General features: G+C 52.2%; 10 protein-coding genes across 10 annotated transcripts; 5 read left to right on the forward strand and 5 right to left on the reverse strand.

The window, feature by feature from the left end:
• Positions 1-896: 896 nt before the first annotated feature.
• On the forward strand, positions 897-1,889 carry LTS14_002798 (uncharacterized protein; the record flags this gene model as incomplete). Its single annotated transcript, XM_064835503.1, has 2 exons — positions 897-1,701; positions 1,735-1,889. The coding sequence occupies 2 exons, from the start codon at positions 897-899 to the stop codon at positions 1,887-1,889; spliced, it is 960 nt and encodes a 319-aa protein (XP_064696553.1).
• A 1,082-nt stretch (positions 1,890-2,971) lies between these two features.
• NIP1 (Translation initiation factor 3 subunit c) lies at positions 2,972-5,551 on the forward strand (the record flags this gene model as incomplete). The annotated part of the gene is made up of 1 exon (XM_064835504.1): positions 2,972-5,551. One exon carries the CDS (start codon positions 2,972-2,974, stop codon positions 5,549-5,551), a length of 2,580 nt encoding a protein of 859 aa, XP_064696554.1.
• Positions 5,552-6,276: 725 nt separating this feature from the next.
• RPC31 (DNA-directed RNA polymerase III subunit C31) lies at positions 6,277-7,106 on the reverse strand (the record flags this gene model as incomplete). The annotated part of the gene is made up of 2 exons (XM_064835505.1): positions 6,277-6,894; positions 6,948-7,106. 2 exons carry the CDS (start codon positions 7,104-7,106, stop codon positions 6,277-6,279), a joined length of 777 nt encoding a protein of 258 aa, XP_064696555.1.
• Positions 7,107-7,609: 503 nt separating this feature from the next.
• LTS14_002801 (uncharacterized protein) lies at positions 7,610-9,915 on the reverse strand (the record flags this gene model as incomplete). The annotated part of the gene is made up of 3 exons (XM_064835506.1): positions 7,610-7,820; positions 7,870-9,665; positions 9,715-9,915. The coding sequence occupies 3 exons, from the start codon at positions 9,913-9,915 to the stop codon at positions 7,610-7,612; spliced, it is 2,208 nt and encodes a 735-aa protein (XP_064696556.1).
• A 610-nt stretch (positions 9,916-10,525) lies between these two features.
• On the forward strand, positions 10,526-11,484 carry LTS14_002802 (uncharacterized protein; the record flags this gene model as incomplete). The annotated part of the gene is made up of 2 exons (XM_064835507.1): positions 10,526-10,780; positions 10,843-11,484. 2 exons carry the CDS (start codon positions 10,526-10,528, stop codon positions 11,482-11,484), a joined length of 897 nt encoding a protein of 298 aa, XP_064696557.1.
• A 947-nt stretch (positions 11,485-12,431) lies between these two features.
• LTS14_002803 (uncharacterized protein) lies at positions 12,432-13,324 on the reverse strand (the record flags this gene model as incomplete). The annotated part of the gene is made up of 2 exons (XM_064835508.1): positions 12,432-12,673; positions 12,727-13,324. The coding sequence occupies 2 exons, from the start codon at positions 13,322-13,324 to the stop codon at positions 12,432-12,434; spliced, it is 840 nt and encodes a 279-aa protein (XP_064696558.1).
• Positions 13,325-13,743: 419 nt separating this feature from the next.
• LTS14_002804 (uncharacterized protein) lies at positions 13,744-15,239 on the forward strand (the record flags this gene model as incomplete). Its single annotated transcript, XM_064835509.1, has 2 exons — positions 13,744-14,055; positions 14,109-15,239. 2 exons carry the CDS (start codon positions 13,744-13,746, stop codon positions 15,237-15,239), a joined length of 1,443 nt encoding a protein of 480 aa, XP_064696559.1.
• Positions 15,240-17,651: 2,412 nt separating this feature from the next.
• LTS14_002805 (uncharacterized protein) lies at positions 17,652-18,887 on the reverse strand (the record flags this gene model as incomplete). Its single annotated transcript, XM_064835510.1, has 1 exon — positions 17,652-18,887. One exon carries the CDS (start codon positions 18,885-18,887, stop codon positions 17,652-17,654), a length of 1,236 nt encoding a protein of 411 aa, XP_064696560.1.
• A 358-nt stretch (positions 18,888-19,245) lies between these two features.
• Positions 19,246-20,119, reverse strand: LTS14_002806 (uncharacterized protein; the record flags this gene model as incomplete). Its single annotated transcript, XM_064835511.1, has 2 exons — positions 19,246-19,950; positions 20,003-20,119. The coding sequence occupies 2 exons, from the start codon at positions 20,117-20,119 to the stop codon at positions 19,246-19,248; spliced, it is 822 nt and encodes a 273-aa protein (XP_064696561.1).
• Positions 20,120-20,448: 329 nt separating this feature from the next.
• Positions 20,449-20,940, forward strand: LTS14_002807 (uncharacterized protein; the record flags this gene model as incomplete). Its single annotated transcript, XM_064835512.1, has 1 exon — positions 20,449-20,940. The coding sequence occupies one exon, from the start codon at positions 20,449-20,451 to the stop codon at positions 20,938-20,940; it is 492 nt and encodes a 163-aa protein (XP_064696562.1).
• Between the last annotated feature and the right edge of the window lie 538 nt (positions 20,941-21,478).

The following is a 21,478-nucleotide window of genomic DNA, read 5'->3' on the forward strand; positions in this document are numbered from 1 at the left end:
GCTCTAAGCTTGAGCTATCGATAAGATAAGATTACGTCGATGTGGCTAGCGTAGATGCTAGCGCGGAAAATATGCTCCCTGTCTGCGTGAACTCAAAACCTTCTCGTGCTCTCCCTTGCCGTGGCAAACTCTAGAGTACACTGGCTATTTTTCCTAGCTTTAGCTGACTGATGGAATACTCGTTGATGCTTACCACAGCTCTTCCACAACTCATGAGCTGCTCCGAGGCCGTCCGGATTGGCGGTGTGCCACTGGACTCAGGTGGTAGGTAACGACAAGCAGACTGCCACGAAAGGAACGATGTAGCAATCAGAGCGACACGCAAGAAATTGTCTGGCCTGACGAGCTCAAATCACTAAAGATATGCCAATTGACAAGCGTGGCTTTGATATGCTTACCTCTAGCTAAATGCTCGGGTTTATGATGGTCGCCCGACCGAATGGCTTCACCACGCCACCTTACAGTAGAGCAGATCCGTTCTGTTCGAGGAGCATACGAGTGGCTCAAGGCAATACGATCTCCCACATCCCTCTATGGACCATGGAGTTTAAGTCATGGTCGCTGGCCATTCTGGTGCGTGGAGGGCAAGCCGCTGCAGAGGATACAGTATACCGTAGGACTGTAGTCGAGTGCTCCGAAAAATATGTATTCCAGGGACATCCCAATCAGCCATAACCTCAAGTCTGATACCGGTGGCTGGCCTGGTCTCGACAGACATCGCTGGAGCGAGGACAACTAGTCTTGAGGACAGCATCTCAAAGACTCTGGTAAGCATCCTTTCTCAGTTTAATGTCCTCATGAGTCGGAGTCCTATATGTACAAGCCTTGCAAGTCTTCTACTCTTTCTGTATCACTTTACTGTCTCCTTCATCAGCTTTTACAGAACCAATTCGACCATGGCCATCTGTCTCGAAACCTGGAGTGAATCTGCCATGAAGCAGATCCTTCTACCTGGTGAACAGCATACCCACCCAAAGAGGCAGCGCAACACGATACCGATCTGTGTCGACGGCTTGATCTCTGACTTCGACGACGGGTTCAAACAAAGCAATATACGGGAAGCCTCTCATGACGACATCGGCTACTCCCTACGCTCCTGTGTTCCTTGTCTCATGATTTCCTGGCCCTATCGTTTCGATGCTCTTGCCGCTGGGATCAGTGAGCGCGACTTCTGGTTGCAAGGCGACGCGGCACTGATGATCATCCTCGAGCCTAGCAGAGAATACTGGTATTATCACGTAGGGAACCGGACACAGATGATAGTACCGCTGCCTAAGATACGCCAGCTGAATTCAAGGCTCGCCAAGCTACGGCGAAAGATTGCCGACCGTTCCCCTGACTTTGCGGCACAGGCGACATTGCGTACGAAGTACATGGCGCTTATCGGGGCCAAGGGCTTTACCACCGCGTGGCTAAACGACCTACCAACTCAGGGGGTTGCTCGGGGCTGTGAGCTCATTTATGGCTCCCATCTGAAGTTTGCTGGCAATGTCCAGATTGTCAGCGATAATCTCACGGACCTACAGGCTCTGTTGGCCTCACTTGCCAATAAGCATACGATCAAAAAGATGGAGAGCTGCATGAAAGAATACACTGTCATGACTTTCAACCTTTCCATGACTGCCATGATACCAGAAGGGATGGAGTGTGCCGTACGCGCCTGCACAGGTGAAGAGGCGAAAATGGTGCAAATGAAGCACTGTAAGCACGTCACCTGTGTTGACTGCTTCAGAGGCTGGTGTACCACCGATCGCCAAAGCAAGTTCCCTCTGACCTGCTTCGAGACTGGCTGCAACAGCCACATCCCCCTACCGAACCTCATTGAGAATCTCGAAGTCGGTGAGCTTCTCGACCTCGCGAAAGAGGCACTTCAGATGCAGACGAGATAGGACTCTGGGGTCATGGAGTGGTGGTCACATTGCACAGCGCCCGACTGCTCACGACCATACCGCCATGTCGAATCTGTAGAAGGTGAAGGCCACAGATACCTCTGCACAGGCTGCCTCACAACCACATGCACAGAATGTGGTGGACCTTACCACTTCGGCGAGACGTGTGCTGCTAATCGCACCCACGTCTCCACGGATGCGGATATGGCTGATTACATGAAGGTTTCGGGCGCACGGGCGTGCACTGTGTGTCAGACTGTGCTGCATAAGATCGATGGCTGCAACCATGTGGAGTGTCCCGGATGCAAGATACATACCTGTTGGGTCTGCATGAAGAATTTCAAGACGGCGTCGGAGTGCTATTTGCATATGTATGAGCAGCATGGCAGCTATGTGGATGGATGATCTCGTTGATGTGAGTCACATGGACAATTGGGCTCGAGATATGGAGATGACGAGGTGGTGTGATTTCGCAGGAGCCGTTCTCGTAGGCAATAAGTGAGCTATAGCGAGAGGCTGGCCTCTCACCGACCATGGTAAAGAAAGACAGTGCCACAATGTGAGGGGATTGTAGCAGGTTGTAGCTCTCCGTAGTAGTCTTCGCAATCCGTTTATATAAGTCTCCAACAGTACGTATCGTGATTGTCTTAGACAAACATATGCGCAGACTGGCGTTGAGTGTTTTGGTTCCCATTACGCCGCCATCATCCTGTTGAACGAGACTGCACCAACATGTAGACTGGTCTGTAGGGATCGGAAGTCTTTCACGTCAGTGTTCTCGCAACCGCCCCTTGCCTCGTTACAGGCGCACGAAGCTACCTCATGTGGCGTTCGGCTTCCAATGCTTTGACGTGCCTTCCTAAGTAGGAAGTCTTGAAGAACATTGTGCGGTGAATGTTCTCATGCTCACACGGAAAGATTCCGCTATATCTTGGCGAAGTGCGTTTTCGCCCTTCGGTGGGATGTTCTGCACGTGATACCACTTTTGGCACTTTTCATCCACGAATCTCCGTGACTCACTCTGGACCAGACATAAAGGCCGCCATCACTCGCCCAGGATCGAGACGATACAACACACAATCATGTCTCGATTCTTCCACGGCGACAGCTCAAGCGAGAGTTCCTCTGATGAGGAGGAATTGTACAGCGGCGATGAGGCCGAGCCCAAGCCAGAGGCCGAATCTTCTTCTGAAGACTCCGAGGAAGACGATGATGACGACGACGATTCCGACTCCAGCGACGAAGATGGAGCCAAAGGGACAGGTGCCAGCCGCTTCTTGCGCGACGAATCGGACGACTCCGAAGAGGAGGATGAAGACAAAGTCACAGTGGTCAAATCAGCAAAGGACAAGAGGTTTGATGAGCTCGAGGGCATCATTCGATTGATTGAGAATGCCGAGAAGATTAGCGATTGGGGTGCCATCAACGACCACTACGATAAAATGAACAGGCAACTACCCACCCTAACCCGTGATCTGGATGGCAAGGCGCCGAAGATGTACATCAAGACTATTGCGGAGCTGGACACGCAGGTCAACGAGGCAGTGGAGAAGCAGAAGGTCACGCCTAAGAAGATGAATCCGATCGCGGCCAAGGGTTTGACGGCACTGAGGCAGAAGCTCAAGAAGAATAACAGGGAGTATACGGCGGATCTGGAGCTGTACCGAAAGGATGCCGATGAGTTCATGAAGGAGGATGTAGTGGAAGAGGTCGCGCCTGCGCCCAAGAAGCCAAAATCCAAGCTTCTGCAGGGTGATCAGACTCTAGACGCCAATGACGATGGTTTCACGATGGTTGGCGCGGGTGGCAAAGCCATGGTCTACACTCCCGAGAGCATTTTGAAGCATCTACGCACCATTGTGGAATCCAGAGGACGCAAGAACACCGATCGACTCGAGCAGATCAAGATTATGGAGAGATTATTGGACGTGGCAGTCTCCGACTACCAGCGTATTCGCGTGCTCATCACGTTGATAGCCACCCGCTTCGATCTGACTTCCGGTACTGGTTCACAGATGTCTCAAGAGCAATGGAAGCTCGCACAAGAGGGCATCGCACAGCTTCTCGGCATCCTCGAGTCAAATGCCGGCATCATCGTTATTGAAGGTGCAGAGGAGTGGGAGGATGACGATAAGCAGCCTACAGTCGGACAGGGCGAGGTGTTTAAGGTCCCTGGCTCCGTTGTATCCTTCGTTGAGCGCCTTGATGATGAGCTCACCCGTGTGCTGCAAAGCATCGACCCTCACACCGCTGAATACGTCGAGCGATTACAGGACGAGGGCTCGCTATACATCAACATCGTCCGCGCACAGCTTTATGCTGAGCACCTCAAGGCAGACGAGAAGCTCAACGCATCTCAGGAGAACATCAACCGTGTTGTCATGCGCCGCCTGGAGCACCTCTACTTTAAGCCATCGACCGTCAATCAGACACTGGAAGAGAACACCTGGAAGGCTGTGCCCGAGAAGCTCGATTCCAAGGTTTCGCCGCGCTCGGTCGGCGATGTCCAGGATCTCGTCCAAGTCCTTGCGGTGTATTTGTTCAACAAGTCTGAGGGTATCCTCCGTGGCCGCGCCATGCTGTGCCAGATCTACTTCCTCTCTCTCCACGATCAATACTACAAGGCTCGCGATATGATGCTCATGTCACATCTGCAAGACACAATCGCCAGCTTCGACGTCAACACTCAAATTCTTTTCAACCGCACACTCACGCAAGTAGGCCTATGCGCTTTCCGCGCCGGCCTTGTCTACGAATGCCAGACCACTCTACAAGATATCTGCGGCTCACAGCGCCAAAAGGAGCTGCTCGCGCAAGGTCTACAAATCCAACGTTACTCTCAGATCACACCCGAGCAAGAGCGTCTGGAGAGGCAACGACAACTTCCCTTCCACATGCACATCAACCTCGAACTCCTCGAATGTGTCTACCTCACCTGCTCCATGCTCCTCGAGATCCCTACACTTGCACAAGCTGGCTCCTCCCCCGACCTCAAGAAGCGCGTTATCTCGAAATCCTACCGCAGGATGCTCGAGTACCATGAGCGCCAGATCTTTACCGGCCCACCAGAGAACACCCGCGATCACGTCATGCAGGCGTCGAAAGCTCTGGCTGCAGGCGAGTGGAAGAAGGCGGCTGACTTCATCACGTCGATCAAGATCTGGGATCTGCTACCGAAGAGCGAGGAGATGAAGCAGATGCTTGAGCAGCAGATTCAGGAAGAGGGTCTCCGGACGTACCTCTTCACCTACGCGCCTTTCTATGATACCCTTTCTGTTACGAACTTGGCGGGTATGTTCGATCTCAAGGAGCAGAAGGTGACGGCCCTTGTGAGCAAGATGATCCACCACGAAGAGCTTGCTGCAGCACTCGACCAAGTCAATGGCGCTATCATATTCAGGAAGGGCGTTGAGCTCTCTCGATTGCAGAGTCTCGCTCTCACCATGGCGGACAAGGCACAGAATCTTATTGAGTCGAATGAGAGGGTGCTGGAGCAGAGGACACAGGGCACATCGAACGCCTTCGAGAGGCAACCCCAACGAGGGCGTGGCGGCGGACGTGGAGGTCGTGGAGGAAGAGGCGGTGCTGGACAGTTCCGTGGTCGTGGCGGTGGGAGCGGGTTCACAGGTGGTGCGTTGGGAAATGCGATCAGAGCGCAGTAGGCTCATCTCCAATTACTTGTGCTGTATGGCGTTACTGGCAAGAAGATTTGGGATGGGTTTCCAGAGTTGTGATTGCTTTTACGTGCTGCTAGTGGCTAGGCTACGTGATCGCCGGACATTGATGTGGTCCTGATCGTTATGTAGCTGTCCTAGACAAAGCACGTCTCCAAACAGATCTTCATGTCAATCCCACAATCCTTCTTGATACTCATACAAGATCTCTCGTGCCTCTTCGCACGGTCTTAGCATGTGTTAGCATTGCAGTTTGGTAGACCGAAAGGTAGGATGGCAAGCGCCATTTCTTCATGCATCGAACCACACAATGACTTGTTGTTCAGTTGATTAAGTCACAGAGACTCGTCATACTTCCCCATCTTCACCCTGTACCATCTCCCCTCGTCCAGATCACAATTCAATTGGCATGAGCCTAGTCGCTTGGTGGATCTTAGGCAAGGTATGGTTCTTGGGCATCTGCGCCTGCGAGGTCGCAAGGCACGGCTTCATCACTCTCACTTGGGACGTCTGCATCTTCGACTTGGGGGTACTTGTCCATCTCGCAACGCCTACGCGTCTCCTCTTGTATATGCTTGCGGTGATCGCGTGCAAGACGCCACTCGAAATAATCTGCGTTTCTTCGGGTTGTATGGACTTGATGTGGAACACAATCACTACGCTATGTGAGCTTCTCATAAACAAAATATGGAGATAGATGGAACCTGTTATGTTCAGTACCCTTCATCGCCACCACCGCCGTACTCGTCCCCGCCTTCTTCGTGGTCGTCTTCGCCGTCGTCGAAGTATTGCTCGGCATTGTAGTCGTTAGCATCATCGTCATCGTCTTCGTCGAAGTCATCATCGTGTGGCGCTTCAACATCTCCATCACCAGCTTCCTCAGCATTCACTTCGTCCTCTGCCGGGTCATCATCAGCAGCATCGCCACCATCGCCATCTTCGTCGAATCTAGCTAATTTGTCGAGGGTCGTGCGCTGATTGAGCACAATCTTCTTCCTCGCGCCCTGGCCATCGTCATCCCCGGCATCGGGGTTGTAACCGATGTGCTCCCATAGTTCTTTCGGGAACAGGTGAGGTGCTGCCCACTTCCTCTTCTTTGGGTCGGGAAGACGGAAGGGTTTGCGTTCGTATTTCTTGGCATAGGTCTGTTGGTCCTCGAAAGCATTGAAGGTCGCAGCTGTCTTCTTGCCACATAATGCTTTGAGTGATCCTGGTGGGCCAGTGTAGTTCGGGCCAGCGTGCTTGAGAGCGATCAGCTCACGGTGGATCTTGACCAGTTCCTTTTCTCCGGCTGTTGGTGGTGGTGCGATAGGGACGCCGCCGGGATAGGGCTGAGATTGTGATTAGTCATATTTCGAGGTTTTTCTGTCGCAATGCGCCTCACTGGGAAAAGTGCAAGAGCAGGATCCTCTTCTGTCTGACCATCCTCGCCGTATTTGTAAACGTCTTCGAGATCTGGGTCGACGTCAAAGGGGAGTTTGTGGCCGCCCATCATACCGGCGCCGCCACGGCCACCAAAGCCGCCGCGTCCACCGCGAGACATGATCAAGTGTTCGTCTTGTAAGGAACCCTTCAACGTAGAGGAAAGCGAAAGTGGTCGTATATCCTCTCTGCAAGGTTTCGCATAGTCGTGGCTACAAGATGCTGTATCCTGTTTTCTGTGTTCGCAGTGATGTTGAATGGAGAAAGTCCAAAGCGCAAACGCCAATTTTTGTACGTGGGTGGGTGGCACGAATTTATGCAGATTTTGTGCGAACTGTCCTAGCCACATTTGAATATGCAGAGCAGGAACACAGTCACAGCAGATAGATTGGAAGTGAACGGTGTGTAGCAATTTCAGGAATCAATTGCTAGTCTATGTGGAAAACGTCGTGTAATGAATGTCGTGAAGGCATACCCATATATCCTACAGAAGCAATGCGATGCTACCTATGTGCATGTAAGGATGTACAAAGCAATGTATAAGCCGGAACCACGTTGCTCCTTCTTGGCGACCTTTCGTGGCCAGCACGGTCTGTCGCCATAGATGTGAACGACTCTGAGGATCTAGCGAGAAGCGAGATCGCGAGGGTGGGCGCGATCATTCTCGGCAGCACCCATGTCGCCTGATGACTTGAACTTGTGAGCCAGCAGGTAGGCAATCCAGTCGAGGATCTGCTTGAGAGTCAATCCATCGCTGGGCTGGGTAGGCTGCACAACGGTAGCCGAGCCGTTAGTGTACGACGATGGGATGGCGGTGGGAACAGCTCCGGTGGGTCTTATACTGTTAGCAGCTATCCCACTCCCAAGATCATGCCACAACTTACTGGGCGGAGACCGGTAGGACAGAAGTGAGGTTGTTTATGAGAGAAGAAATGATCGGGTTGACTGATGCCGATGGTACAATGGAGGTCAAGTCGGCACTCCCAATGCTAGACGTGAGATTGGCCAGAGCAGAGGAGAAGACTGGAGCCAGCGTGACCGATGGAGCAGTCGATGCTGGGACTGTGACAGTCACGGTCGAATAAAGGCGCGTGTCAGAGCTGGTGCTCAAGGACCCAGTGACAGGTGCAACGAGTGTGCCGTTGCTCGAGGAAGGGCTTGGAAGGGAGCCCGAAGAGCCGATTAATGTTGGCAAGGAGCTGGCAGTCGCTGGCCCAGCAACGGACGATGAGATGCTGGTGGTCTTGTTGGCCTCTTCGATTGGGCAAATAGTTGTCTCGATTGCTAGTGTGCTAGTGACGATACGGGTGGACTCGGCAGGGCAGTTGCCGACGCCAGGTGCGCAGCTAGTGATAGTCATCTTGCTCGTGGTGAAGATTGTGCTGGTCGTCAAAGACGCTGATGTTGTGGTAAGACTCGCTGTTGCTGGGTTAACAATTGTGGCGTTACTGGCGGATATCGGGCTGACGACTGCTGTAGACGAGCTGGATGCGTTGCTGGATGACATGATGGGGCTAGACGGCAGGTAGCTGAAGCTGGAAGAGATGCTAGATACGCTCGCAGATGCAGATGCACTTGGAGTCACAGCGCCGGCAAGCGAAGAGCTGGTGCTGGACGTTGTGTTCGCCGGCACTAGGGTCGTACTGATAGGCACAACTGTCGACAATACACGAGTACTGCTTGCTGGGCAGCTCGTAACTTCTGGCGGGCAGCTCGTGATTGTCCATGATGTGGTCGCGTATACAGTGCTGATAGCGTAGCCTGGAGCTGAGAGAGTGGTTGGGCTTATACGGGTACTTTTCGTGCGGGTGCTTGCAGTGCTCGAATTCGAGGCCGCTGCGGACACGGGAACTGTCGACAACGAGAGCGAAGCAGAGGCAGAAGGAGACGACGAGCGGGTGACAGGCATGACGATACTGCTGTTGGCGGAGGCCGAGCTCGAGCCGTAGCCAACAGGGATCCCAGGCGCTGAAGCAGACCTGGAGGAGATGACGGAAGTCGTGGCTGGCGAGACCACAGTGCTTTTGCTGGGAAGGCTCGTCGCAGCTGAACTCGCAGCCGTCTCGGTCACCGTGATAATGTAGACTGAGGGTGTGGACACACTCGTGCTAGATGGACCAATTGCAATGGTGCTGTTGGCGCTTTGGGTGATTGTGACAACGAAGGTGGATGAAGAGACGGGTCCGCTCGAGGTGCCGACAGGCGAGACCTCAGTGCCATCTACTGGATGGACAATCGTGGTGGTGTACACCGAAGGAAGCACTGGTGCGCTAGATCCGCTGATTGGTGAGACAGCAGTGCTGTTAAGCTTGAACGATTCAGTCACGGTGAGGGTAAAGATAGAAGGCGAGCTTGAAGCACGAGTCGTGACAGCGCCCGCTGTAGAAGAGCTCAAGGTGGGAAGACCGGACAGCGAGAAGGGCGTGCCGGAAGCAGAACCGGTCGCAGCGTCCGAGATTGTCGAATTGACATAGCCAGAGGTACCAGAGTAAGCAGGCGGGCCACCGGGCGCGGTCATGGTCACTGTGATGTAGGACGGCCCGCCGCCTGGAGCACTTGTGCCGGCTGCTCCAACGGAGGTGCCATTGAGAGGCAGAGTGATGGTAGAGGTCTCGGTCTCGGTGGAGGTAATCGTCTGGGTGACGACTGTAACATTGGATGGCAATGGGGCTTTGGAGACCTGGGACGAATCAGCATATAAATTCAAGGCGAGCTCAGGAAAAACGAACCGTGACGACAACACTGGACGTTACCTGCACCGTACTGGTTACGGTGGGAACGTTGTTCTCATAAGTCGGACCAATAGAGAGCGTGCTCGTGGAGGTCTCGAGTATGGTCTTCGTGATGATCAACTGGCAGATCTCAGAAGTCTGAGCGCTGGCAGTGGCGAGCATGCCAGCTGCCGCCATGGAAAGAGTGGTGAACTTCATGTTGATCTTGGTAAAGACAGTGTCCAGCACCTGTAATGACTGTATGAACGAATGTAAGAGGTGAGGCTCGCAGAGCTGAAAGAACGAAGGTGAGGAAATGTGCTACTCTTGGAGGATGCTGGAGATGGGACCACAACGCAGGTCTTCTCGCTACCTATATACTTGCCATATTGCCATCTCCTACAGTCATCCTCGGCATGAGGTGGTACATAGGCCATTAACCTGGTGGATATTTTGTCTCGAGTATTGCCAGACCATCCGAGAGGAGAGACGTAGACATGGTATGGCGCGACAAGTCTCCGCGGTGCAGACTCATCACATCATGAAGTCTGCGAATCACGGCCGTGTCCAAGCGAAATAGATGGAGGAGTCAGCCGCTTCGCCGTCATGTATGTCGGAGTATGCAGTCCTTCTTCATTTGGCCGGTGTGGAAGAGGACGATGTTGTCACAGAACGCGTTTCGGAGTCGAGACCCTAGCGCCGACCGACGGCGAATTGAAACCACCGCCAAGAACCGCTCTGTTATTGACTTCTGTTTACGATGCAGCAGAATTATTAGATCGAGCTTTGCACAATTCCGAGACTGGGAAAGACTCTGGCTAAAGCGATGATGGCACCTATCCGCGATCATTCTCACTTGGTCAACTCACTGGCAACTTCGACCCACCTCGAAACGTCAGCATCACAGCTCGATAGCGTTCCGAGGCATTTGGAAGACTCCATCCGATATGAGACGTCAAGGCTAAGCCAGGCTGCTGGTATCTTACTCAGTCTGCCGCAAGAAATCATAGCACAGTCGATCATCGTCATGCAACGTTTCTGGGTGGGTCCTGAGGGTGGCAGCATGCTTGAGTATGATCCACAGGTGTGTATTGCAGTTTCATAGGCTATTCGTGGATATGGAAGACGCGACACTGACAAGGGCAGGATGTGGCATCAGCTGCAATGTATCTTTGCGCCAAGCCTTCCGGCTTTAGTCTGAGCCCACGCTCCATCTTGACCACGTTCGAGTGCCTTCGAAGTCTGAATTGCAAGTATGACGAAAGCCTGATCGAGAAAGGACCGTTCGAAACAGAGTGGCGACTGTCAGATGGCGAGTACGAGACTCGACGAGAGCAACTGTACAAGGTCGAGGCGCAGATCTTGCGAACCTTGGGCTTCCAAACTCATGTCGCTCTGCCATATACGTTGAGCATGAACTACCTGCAGACTCTTGAAGCGTTTCATGACGATAAAGGACCGGTGTTGGCAAGACGGGTCTTCGCACATCTGAACAGCGCTTTACTCAGCCCACAATTGCTGTACCTTACGCATCAACCTTGTGCTCTCGCTACTGCTTCTATATATCTGGCCGCCCGAGAAGTTGGTGCTCTTCTGCCCGAAGCAGAGTGGTGGGAAGTTTTCGATGTGGAGAGAGAAGAACTTGGCTTTTTGGTCGTGGCACTACGAAGTATGGAAGCCTTCGCGGTTCAGGAGAAGCGGCAATGGGAGTCTCGCGTAGTGCCCCTGACGATCCATGATGTCCGTGGAGAGATCGAACGTGAGCGGATGCTCGAGGCGGACGAGTGATTGCACATGTCTATGTCGTCGAATACATTTGGTGCTGCAGCTACGAATGTATTGTTCGTGAACATTGCAGCAGCAGCAGAGGCATAGGACAAAGGACATCGATCAAGGATACTGTGAAAACGACACCGATCTATCCCTTTGTTTTAAGAGGTTCCAATATAAGCTTACAACTCGATCTCCGACCATCGGAGCCCGACTATCACAAAAGCTGTGGTGGTGCAGGCACCGGACGAATGGTCTGAAATGACAACGCCGAAGATGAACGCAAGGATGTCGTTCTCGGAAAGAAGTGCACTTGCTCAAACCAACCACGGCTTACCAGGCGACCTCCCAAACAGACCGTGCCGGAGTCTGACAGTGGTGCCATGCATCATCAATGATCTGCCTGACAAGGAGTCAAACCCATCACCGCTCCGTAAGCGAGGGGAGACTATTGCAGACATGCGATCGTTGTCAGAGAATCAAGCAGATGCCCATCGCGGGAAACATCTTCGCCTAAGCTACGTCGAGCCCAGTGAGGATGTGGTCAAGGATTACAAGAGGAAGTCTTTGCCCCTACTACCGTCGAGGCCCTCATCCTACGTGTTGCAAGGCAGCGACCGGTTGAGAGAATCCGCTGAGCCATGGACAGTCGAACGCTAGTGTCATGCCAAGTATCTCCTTCTAAGCCGACACAGGAATTGTTCCAGGCGTTCTGCACGAATACAACCCCAGCGCTTGACGACCTTCCATTTGAGGCCATTGCGCAACCTGAAGGACTTGGTGATGCTAAGCCACTCAATCGAGGTATCTTCGCAATGTTTAGGAGAAGCCACGACTAGACATGATGTTTGAACGAGGAGAAACGCATGGCGCGGCCGCACTTGACCGGAAGCTCGTCTAGACAATGCCGAAGACGCTGAACTTTACAATAGCATAGAATCTGATTACTTACCCATCCCGTTCAATCACAACTTCGCGTCCGTCTTGCTGTGTCTGTACTCGTAATGCCAATCGGTTCTTGCCAGATCCGCTCGCACCTGATAATTCGCCTCTGCATCCTCGACGATCTTCATATCGAGGTCGACGACTGCCATGCCTTCTGCCGAGCTTCCGAGTCGTGTAAGAGCCCCTGCATATGGTACACAGACTTGTGATAGTCCTGCGTAGCCTTTACCGGGTGGTCCACCCGCATTGGCGAAGATGACGGCTGTGACGAGTGTTAGTATGCATATATGTGGGCGCAAATACGACGGAGCCTACCACAAGTATTCTCAAAGCACCGCGCCGTAAGCATAGAATCCAGGAAAAGTCCTTCCGAACTAGGGTTGATTGCCAGCCCAGCAGGCGAGCAGTCCGATAAGGTCCAGAAAGTAGGAATGATGATGATTTTCGCACCTTGAGCGATCATCTCACGGAAAGCTTCTGGGAAGGCGAGGTCCCAGCAAATCAGCATACCAACCTTGCCTAATGGCGTATCGAACACTGGATGGGCATCTTCGGAAGACGAAGTCAAGTGGAGTCGCTCAATAGGGCCCCATAAATTCTTCTTGACATATCGACCAATGATCTCGCCGTTGTTGTCGATGAAGTAAGCCACGTTCAGTAACGTCTCGTCCTTTGTGCCTGGGTTGATGAGTTCCAGAATAGTGCCTGGAACGATGCAGATATTGCACTCTTTTGCCAGAGCACAGTACCTGTCAACATACTCCTCCCATTTTCCACAAGCTTCCTTGAACTTAGGATCTTGCGGTACCCAGTTCAAGAGATGGTATTCTGGCAGAACGGCCAGCTCGGCTTTCTGTTGTGCTGCGTTGCGGATGAAAGCTGCTGCTTTTTGGTAGTTACCTTCGAGTTGCATCGGCTGTTGAGAGCTTCAGCTGATGTTGGCTCTGTGCAGTGCGGATATCATGCTACCTTCGGATGCATCTGGACCACTGCCACTTTGTACACGGGTGCCTTGTCATTAGGCTTTGGTCGATCGTGGACGGGAGGCTCGTTGCTTTGGTCTGCCATGATTGTATATAGAGATCCAAACAGTTAGATATCGTCAATGAAGCGCACCGAAGTCAATTGTAAAGACGAAGAAGGAGCAGAACGAAGTGAATAGTCATCAGGTGGCTGCTTGGGCATCGCTTACGGCTGGCCATATGTATGAGCGGACTTGCCAAGATTTTCCCCACTACGACAACGCTAGCACAGACTGAACAATTTGGTGAAGCGCATGCGACAAGTATTGATGTGGAAGTTGTGAGGGATCGTCCAGTACATATACACATCATGTCCGTGAGACAAGCGCCCACATACCAGCAGGGCGTGCCCCAGCGGCAAGCTGACGATAATTCGGATGTAGAGGAGGAGGCGTTGGCCAACGACTACCGCGAGCAGGTGGGATATGAGGATGGGCAGGACTACGACCAAGGATCGATGGGAGGAGGACCACAGGATCTGCAGGCACAACTACAGGCGGCAGCGACACCACTAGAGTACCAGGCGACGCTCGAGACCAAGATTCAGAGCTACGACAGCTACTGCAATCTCTTCCACTTTATTCTGAACAGCGAGGGACCTGTGGACATCGAGGTGCCTTCGGTATGTTATATCGCATGTAGAGATGGGATACTGAGGCTAACATGACGTGTCAGCACTTCTGGGCGTGGGACATGATAGACGAGTTCATCTACCAATTCAACTCCTTCTGCTCTTACCGCCAGCGACTTGCTTTCCAGCAATCCAGCACACAGGTCAACGAGGAGGAGATTACAATTCTTCGCGAGAATCCAAACACATGGGGCTGCTACTCAGTTCTGAATGTACTCTATTCTCTCATCCAACGCTCGCAGATCAGCGAACAGCTCGCAGCAAGAAAGCGAGGCGAGGACTCGGCTGGATACACTGGTGAATATGGCGGGAGACCACTCTACCAAATGCTCGGCTACTTCTCCATCATCGGCCTACTACGCGTCCACTGCTTGCTGGGCGACTTCAGTCTGGCGCTCAAGACTCTCGACGACATCGAACTTAACAAGAAGGCAATGTTCGCTCGGGTCATGGCTGCCAACTTCACCACTTACTACTACGTCGGCTTCAGCTACATGATGATGCACCGCTATGCCGATGCTCTTCGTGCGTTCAACCACATCCTCATTTATGTGAGTCGGACGAAGAACTTCCAGAAGGGAGCCCAGTACGACAGCATCACGAAGAAGAACGATCAGATGTATGCGCTCGTGGCAATCTGTGTGGCGTTCTACCCACAGCGTTTGGACGATACCATCCACACCGCATTGAGAGAGAAGTACGGCGAGCAGCTCACCCGCATGCAACGTGGTGGTCCCGAGGCACTTCCCATCTTCGAGGAGCTCTTCCGCGCTGCATGTCCGAAGTTCATCTCGCCTACACCACCCGACTTCGATCAACCCCATCTCAACGTCGATCCCGTCGAGCACCAACTCAGCATCTTCATGGAGGAGGTCAAGACAAACATGTTCTCGCCTACCGTACGCAGCTACCTCAAGCTCTACACTACCATGGACCTGACGAAGCTGGCTGGTTTCCTCGAGGTCGACGCCGATACTCTGCGCAACTGGCTACTGGTTAACAAGCAGCGGTCGAGGCAGGTGAGGCAGAGTCAGGGTGGGCTGTTGGAGGGTGATGTTGTTAATTCGAGCGATCTCGATTATGCTATGCAAGGCGATATCATTCATGTGTCGGAAGCGAAGGTGGGCCGGAGACTGGTGGACTGGTATTTGAGGAATCTGGCGAGAACATACTAGGGAGATGAAAGTGGTCATGTGGTATAGGCGTCGTGGCATAGCATGGCGTTTGGAAGGAAGAAATCTTCGTCAGCAGTTAATGGGCTGAGGTATGCAAGGGCCGATGAATAGGCCTCGTAAGCCTGGCGTGTAGTAGAAACCTACCATAACAGTCTCCAATAACTCTCAGCGGACCGCGTTCCACGGTTCGTCAATGTTGTCGTACGACAAATTAGACAACGTTTTCCTATGATCATATACCAAGTTACGCCGGTTCTTGTCGATTCGTTGAGTGCCCAGACAACCTATCGGCAATAGTCATTAATTTAAGGCTTGCATCCATCTACCTACGCGAGTAGAAAGCCACGCTCATACGACTGAACTCCTGTACGTATTATAATCGCATTTTATGGATTCGGACTCGAACTTTGGTGGATCCTCGGCCATTAAAATCAATCAATATATTTAGCTGATGCATTGAAATCGACATTATTGGGCGCTTGGTCTAGGGGTATGATTGTAAGTCGCGCTAACGCTGTAATGCTTGGTCTCGCTTCAGGTGCTAATCGTTCGTAGATCGCTTTGCATACTTCTCTGTATGAATGTGATCGGTCGGGGTTTCGAATACCCCAGTGTCCATTGAATTGTCCTCGTCGAGGCGATCATTTTGATGTCCTCTTCATGTATTTTGGTCCAGTAGTGGTCAAGATATCGTCGATTTAAGTTTTGATGTGTCGACGTCGGGTCCGTGTCGGATTCGGACAGAAGAGCCACAATGTCTTTTTGAGCTTCCCAGTTTCATAGCAAGCTTCATCGATCTAAATCCCCTGTGGTAGCTCAAAAGACCATTTAACATTCTTACCATCCGTTCGGGTTGACGAGACAGTAGTTTGCCGAGAATGTGACATCCTATCTAGAACGACTATCTCAAGCGACGGGATCATCGTCGAGAGATCAGGGATAACTCTCTACGTCGACTAACGACCCATGCCGGACTCGAGATATCGTACGAGGAAAGTGATATAGAGATGAAGGGACCCAGTTCTCGGTTTTGGTGTGGCTTCAGAGACGTGTGATCTCATGGCCAATGATGTCGGTCATGTCCAGACACCCTGATCAAGGTCAACCCAGTGTGCTCGACCGTTATGCTTTGACTCGCACATAGTAATTGGAGACGTCCACAAATGTGATCTCGAGAATTGAGCAAAATTCTATGGACGCTGGAAATTCGAATCCCGGACAAACTAGCTTGAGAGAAAATGGACTTTTTTCATGAGGGACATACTCTCAACATTCCAGCTTGACTAACCGTTATCTCATGAGATAGAAAGACTTCGCCGAGGGCAAGCTATCTCGTCGACAACATGAGCCTCATAACAGTGCTTGTACTCCAGAACAGCAAGCAATTCGAGATTCAAGACATGAGAAGAAATGGTGCGGACCAGCTAATGTCCGATGGAATAACAGATGCATTTCGTGGCCACATCAGAGCAGAAGCTCTGATGTGGCCTCCTTGCTTGTGGACATGAGCCGAATCTGGAGACACGTGCTGGCTTCGTCCAGACAATCAGCATGGTTAGCATCTCGTGCATGTTGAGACCCTATCTCAATCCCCTCTCGACAGCCGACACCATCCATATGGCCACATGTCTCCAATCAGTATGGCAAAGCTTTCGGTATGTGTCCACCATCACAAGAAGCGAATTTCCACCAACCAGGATGCCACCATGTAGCCACTCGTCGAACGAACAGACTCATGTCAGGGACCGGTATGGGCGGGAACAAGCCATGAATGCCACCTTTGTAGGTCTGATCTTGGTTCAAGGAGATAACAGGGAGATTTTCGACCATGGAATATGCGGCCACAGCTTTATTGCCAGCATCCGCCGTCAGCTTCGCGAGACCGAGCTCGCCATATTGGGAGGGAATCATCTGCCCACGCGGGCGCGCGTTGGCGGAGTGCATGTCAACGAGGCTCTCAGACACTTAATGTTGTAGCGAAGGAAAGGAGTAGCGTACAACGCCATCGTCTCGCAGTCCCATTATGGATTCGCAATCATTGCTACACTGGGACGGACAGCTTCGACGGTCCAAGCGCTGCATATTACGGATTTGTCTTAGCTGAGTGAGGTGGCCAATATGTGCCGAGCGTCGAGTGGCTCAACAATGCAAAGCGATTGCGAGGTCCCCCGGGTCAACATTAATTCGCAGAACTTCCCTTTGTTAGACTGGAGTGGAGCATCGTGGAATTTAGAGCACGACAGCAAGCGGGAAGGCTTTGTGCTGCACCGTTCGAAAGACGTCATAATAGCAGGGCACGTGTACGAAGGTATGTCGTTGGCGTTGCATTGCCAAAGAGATACTAGGACAGCGCGATAATGAGGTGTGATCGTAAGAGTGAAGCTTTGTGAGTTTGTATCCTGAGGTCATGTTCTACCAGAGATCCCTCGCGAACTGCCAGACACGCTGCATAGTCGAAGGTCGAGGTCCTGTCCACGCCGTCTTCTCAGCCACAAGATGATACGCCTGTAGCGAATTGGTCTTAAATGCATGCGCACCACCCCAAAGATACAGCCGGAAAAGTCGATATGTCTCTTCACCCCACCGGGCTGTGATGTCCCCCTGGGCCGCTTCGAGTCGCTGTGCCCATTGACGCATAGTCCACTCGTAATCACGAGTCTCTCTGACCAACTCCACAATCTCGAAACCGTGATACAGCAGTTCTGTAATCACATCCTGCGCGGTCATGAAGGTGTGCGTACCAGTCCAGATATATCTGCGGGTGAAAGCACTAACAGCAAACTTCTGTACTGCTGCGGAACCATCCAGATACATACGACCCCCTGGCTTTAGTACATCCCACATTGCTTTGGCGAACCTTCGATAGTCCGGAAGGTGCTCGATTACACCAAGTATGACTACATGGTCGTACTGCTCCACTGGCTTGTGCAGGAGAAAGTCCTCGAGGTAAACTTCTCCCGGGAGTGCTTGGTCTTCAAGGAGCCTCTCAATATACTTCGCACCATCAGGAGCAATGGTGAGGGTGGAGACGTGTACACCCCTGGCACCACAGTACTGTGTAACACCACCCCAGCCTCCTCCAGCATCCAGTAGCTTCATTCCTTCCTTCAGACCAAGAGCTTTCCACATCGTTTCTAGCTTATGCTCGGACGCTTCCTCGATACTTTCTGTAGGCGAATGGAAGATGCCGTGCGAGTAGAAGCGGTAGCGCTTGTCGATGAAAGTGTGGTAGAAGTCGTCACCACGATGGTAGTGCTCGCCAATGGCTTTCGAGTTCATCTGCGTTGCCGGTTTGATGGAGTCCCATATGAACTGCAGTCTCTGTATGAGCGGCACCTTCTCATACAGATGCGAGCGCAGGCTGAAAATCACACTCAGATCGCCTTCGACATCAATCACGTTGGCAACGAACGCATTGCCGACTCCCATCTCAGTCATGGGCGTCTGCAAAGCACGTTGTGTGCGGAACACGACCTTGTATACTGGCTTTCCATTATCTTTTCCCACAAGCACGACCGCCCCACTGGGCAGTTGCACCTCTCCAGGTAACGCCAATTGACCGAGCAGTGCTGCGAGGCCAGTTTGTGGCAATTCGTAGCGCGTTCCATTCATCGTCTTGGAGTTTTGCAGTTGGACAGCCGCAGCCATGATCACGCCCCGCAAACGATAATATTCCCGCAATACTGAAGGTGAGTCAAGCTAAAGAGGACCTGACTTGCTCATGCTATCCGTATGATGCTCTGCTCTTCAAGCTGAAAAAGAGGCTGGCTGGCGGATAGCTGCAGCTCCCGATGCGTGCATGCTTGGTCGGTGGGACCAGTGATCTTCTCGGCTTGCCGATCCGGAATAAATCGATATTGCTGCATAAGTACAAGCGACACGACCAATAGCAACGAAGTACCTCGATTGTCGGTGTTTACGTTGCATGAAGGCGTATGGGAGCTTGCTGACATTGCACATGCACGCCTCCCAGAACGAGTGAGCCTTTATACTGCCATTCAACACATCATGATTTCTCTTCAGTCGTCTCGTTCTTCACCTTCGCATCCTTCTTCGCTGGCCTGTCGCCGAATATAGTCGTGCCCACCCTGACCTCATCACTTCCCTGTGTGACGGCAGCTTCAAAGTCCGAGCTCATGCCCATACTGAGCTCCAGCTCTTTTGCCTCAATCCCCAATTCAGCAGCCACTTTATCCCTTGTATCTCGTAAGGCCACAAAGTCCTCGTTCACGCTGTCGGCATTGGTGGCCTGCTGGCTTCTTGCGATCGCACCAATCGTCATGAGCCCAGCAAGCTGAATATGCGGACACTTCTCGCGAACATGTCTGCATAACTCCACCGTCTCGTCAGGCTCGACACCACTCTTCTCCGCCTCGCCAGATGTATTGACTTGAACCAGAATCCTCAGCTTACTGCTCAGCTCCTGCTTCTCCGCCAGAGCTGCTCTGCCTTTCTCCAATGCATCGGCCTTCTTCGCGCTGTCCACGCTGCTCACACAGTACAGATTCGCCACCTGCTCCGCTAGAGGTTTGCACTTGTTCGTCTGCAAAGCTCCTATCATGTGCCATTGTATGGACTTGGGTAGTAGTCCGGCCTTCTCGGTAAGCTCCTGAGCATAGTTTTCGCCAAAGTCGAGTTGCTTGTGAGGATCATGATGGAGGGCCAGTATATCGTTCGCGGGCTTGAGTTTGGAGACGGCAATCAGACGAACCTATATTACTGGTTAAAGGTCATGCTTCGAACATTGGATACTGTGATTTTACCTTGCGACCGCCGGCTACCTTGTCTACGCGTTGACAGACAGTGCTTAGGTTCTCAGCCAACTGCTTCGCTCTTTGTGCATCGACGCGCATTTCGCTGTGCTCAACTGCATCTGCCATGGTGTATTGATTTGATTCACATTGGCTTCACCAAGGTCGCATTCAGCACATTTCGTAGCGAATTAGGGGGGTATGTACTAGAGCGTGTCTTCAGGCGATATGATTAGCCAACCACGTTACACAGAGCACAAAATCTTCATCCAATAGCGACTACGCTCACAATCCCTCACAACAAAGCGCTTCCTGAGCGTTTCACAAGTGTGTTACATGTCAGGGTTCAACGTCAGCTCAAATATACGGGTCAAGTAGTCCACACAACAGTCTTCTCTCCTCGGTCGTGCTCACATGCTTGATTTGCTCAAAGATCTATCTCGATCATCGTCCCCAAGATGAACACATTCTTCACCCTCCTGCCGACCATGCAGCTGGTCTGCTCGAGTGCCGCGTCAAGTCAGAACTATCGCTATCGACTGGCTGCTATCAATGAAACGCTTCACCCAGTCTCACTCGACCAGGTTAACGGCACGGTCACGAACGCCTCATCACTAGTAGATGACAGTCTAGGCAATGCCATCTTCACTGGCCCGTCGTCGGCCACATATGACTTCGGAAGGAACATAACGGGCAATATTACGCTCACAGTCGGTGATGTCGATGCAGATCAGTATATAGGTGTCCACTTCACTGCGATCAATGCCTCAGCCAGCGATGGATGCGCCGAGATCACATCCATCGGCACCAACGAAACGTTCTGGTTCTTTGCCACCGGACCTGGCAACTTTACTGTCCCACGTCAGCACGAGCGAGGCAGTTTTCAGCATTTGAGCTTGCTGCATAACACCACGGGTGGTATTCAGGTGCAGCAGATTACTGTGCAGTGACCCTTTTCAGGCTCCAGGACCGAGAAGACATCCTCATACCCTGTTGTGAGCGGTTGAGTGGATTGTGTGTATCGAAAAGTGCATAGAGCAAGTAAACACGACAAGGCTCCCGTAAATCAGGACTACACACGGCATCAGACCAGATTGTTCTGCGGCATCTCACCCTCAACTCTCGGCCGTAAAGACAGGCCGACTTAGCGAATTCAAACCCGTACCACGTGTGATCATCAAGGCACATGTAGCAGCCACTACAGCTGCCACAGATATTAGGCTCACAAATTGCATCCTTACTACATCTTCACTCAACCACAAGCCAGTACTTGGCGTACTCTGGTCCAACGAGGGCAGCTTCTTCCTTCTTCTCGGAGAAGCCAGAACAATGTGCTAACGGGGTGTTGCTATCAAGATATGGATGGGCCGTTCAGTCTCGGATGGCAAGTAGACAGAGCCGCTGCATTATCGTGCTGCGGTCTCGCACAGTCCTGGTCCTCTGTAAGGTACCTTGTGAGCGAGACGGGCGCAAGAGTCGAGTGCAGTG

This window comes from Recurvomyces mirabilis, assembly GCF_035927965.1.
Source record: "Recurvomyces mirabilis strain CCFEE 5264 chromosome Unknown scaffold_6, whole genome shotgun sequence".
NCBI lineage: Eukaryota > Fungi > Ascomycota > Dothideomycetes > Mycosphaerellales > Teratosphaeriaceae > Recurvomyces > Recurvomyces mirabilis.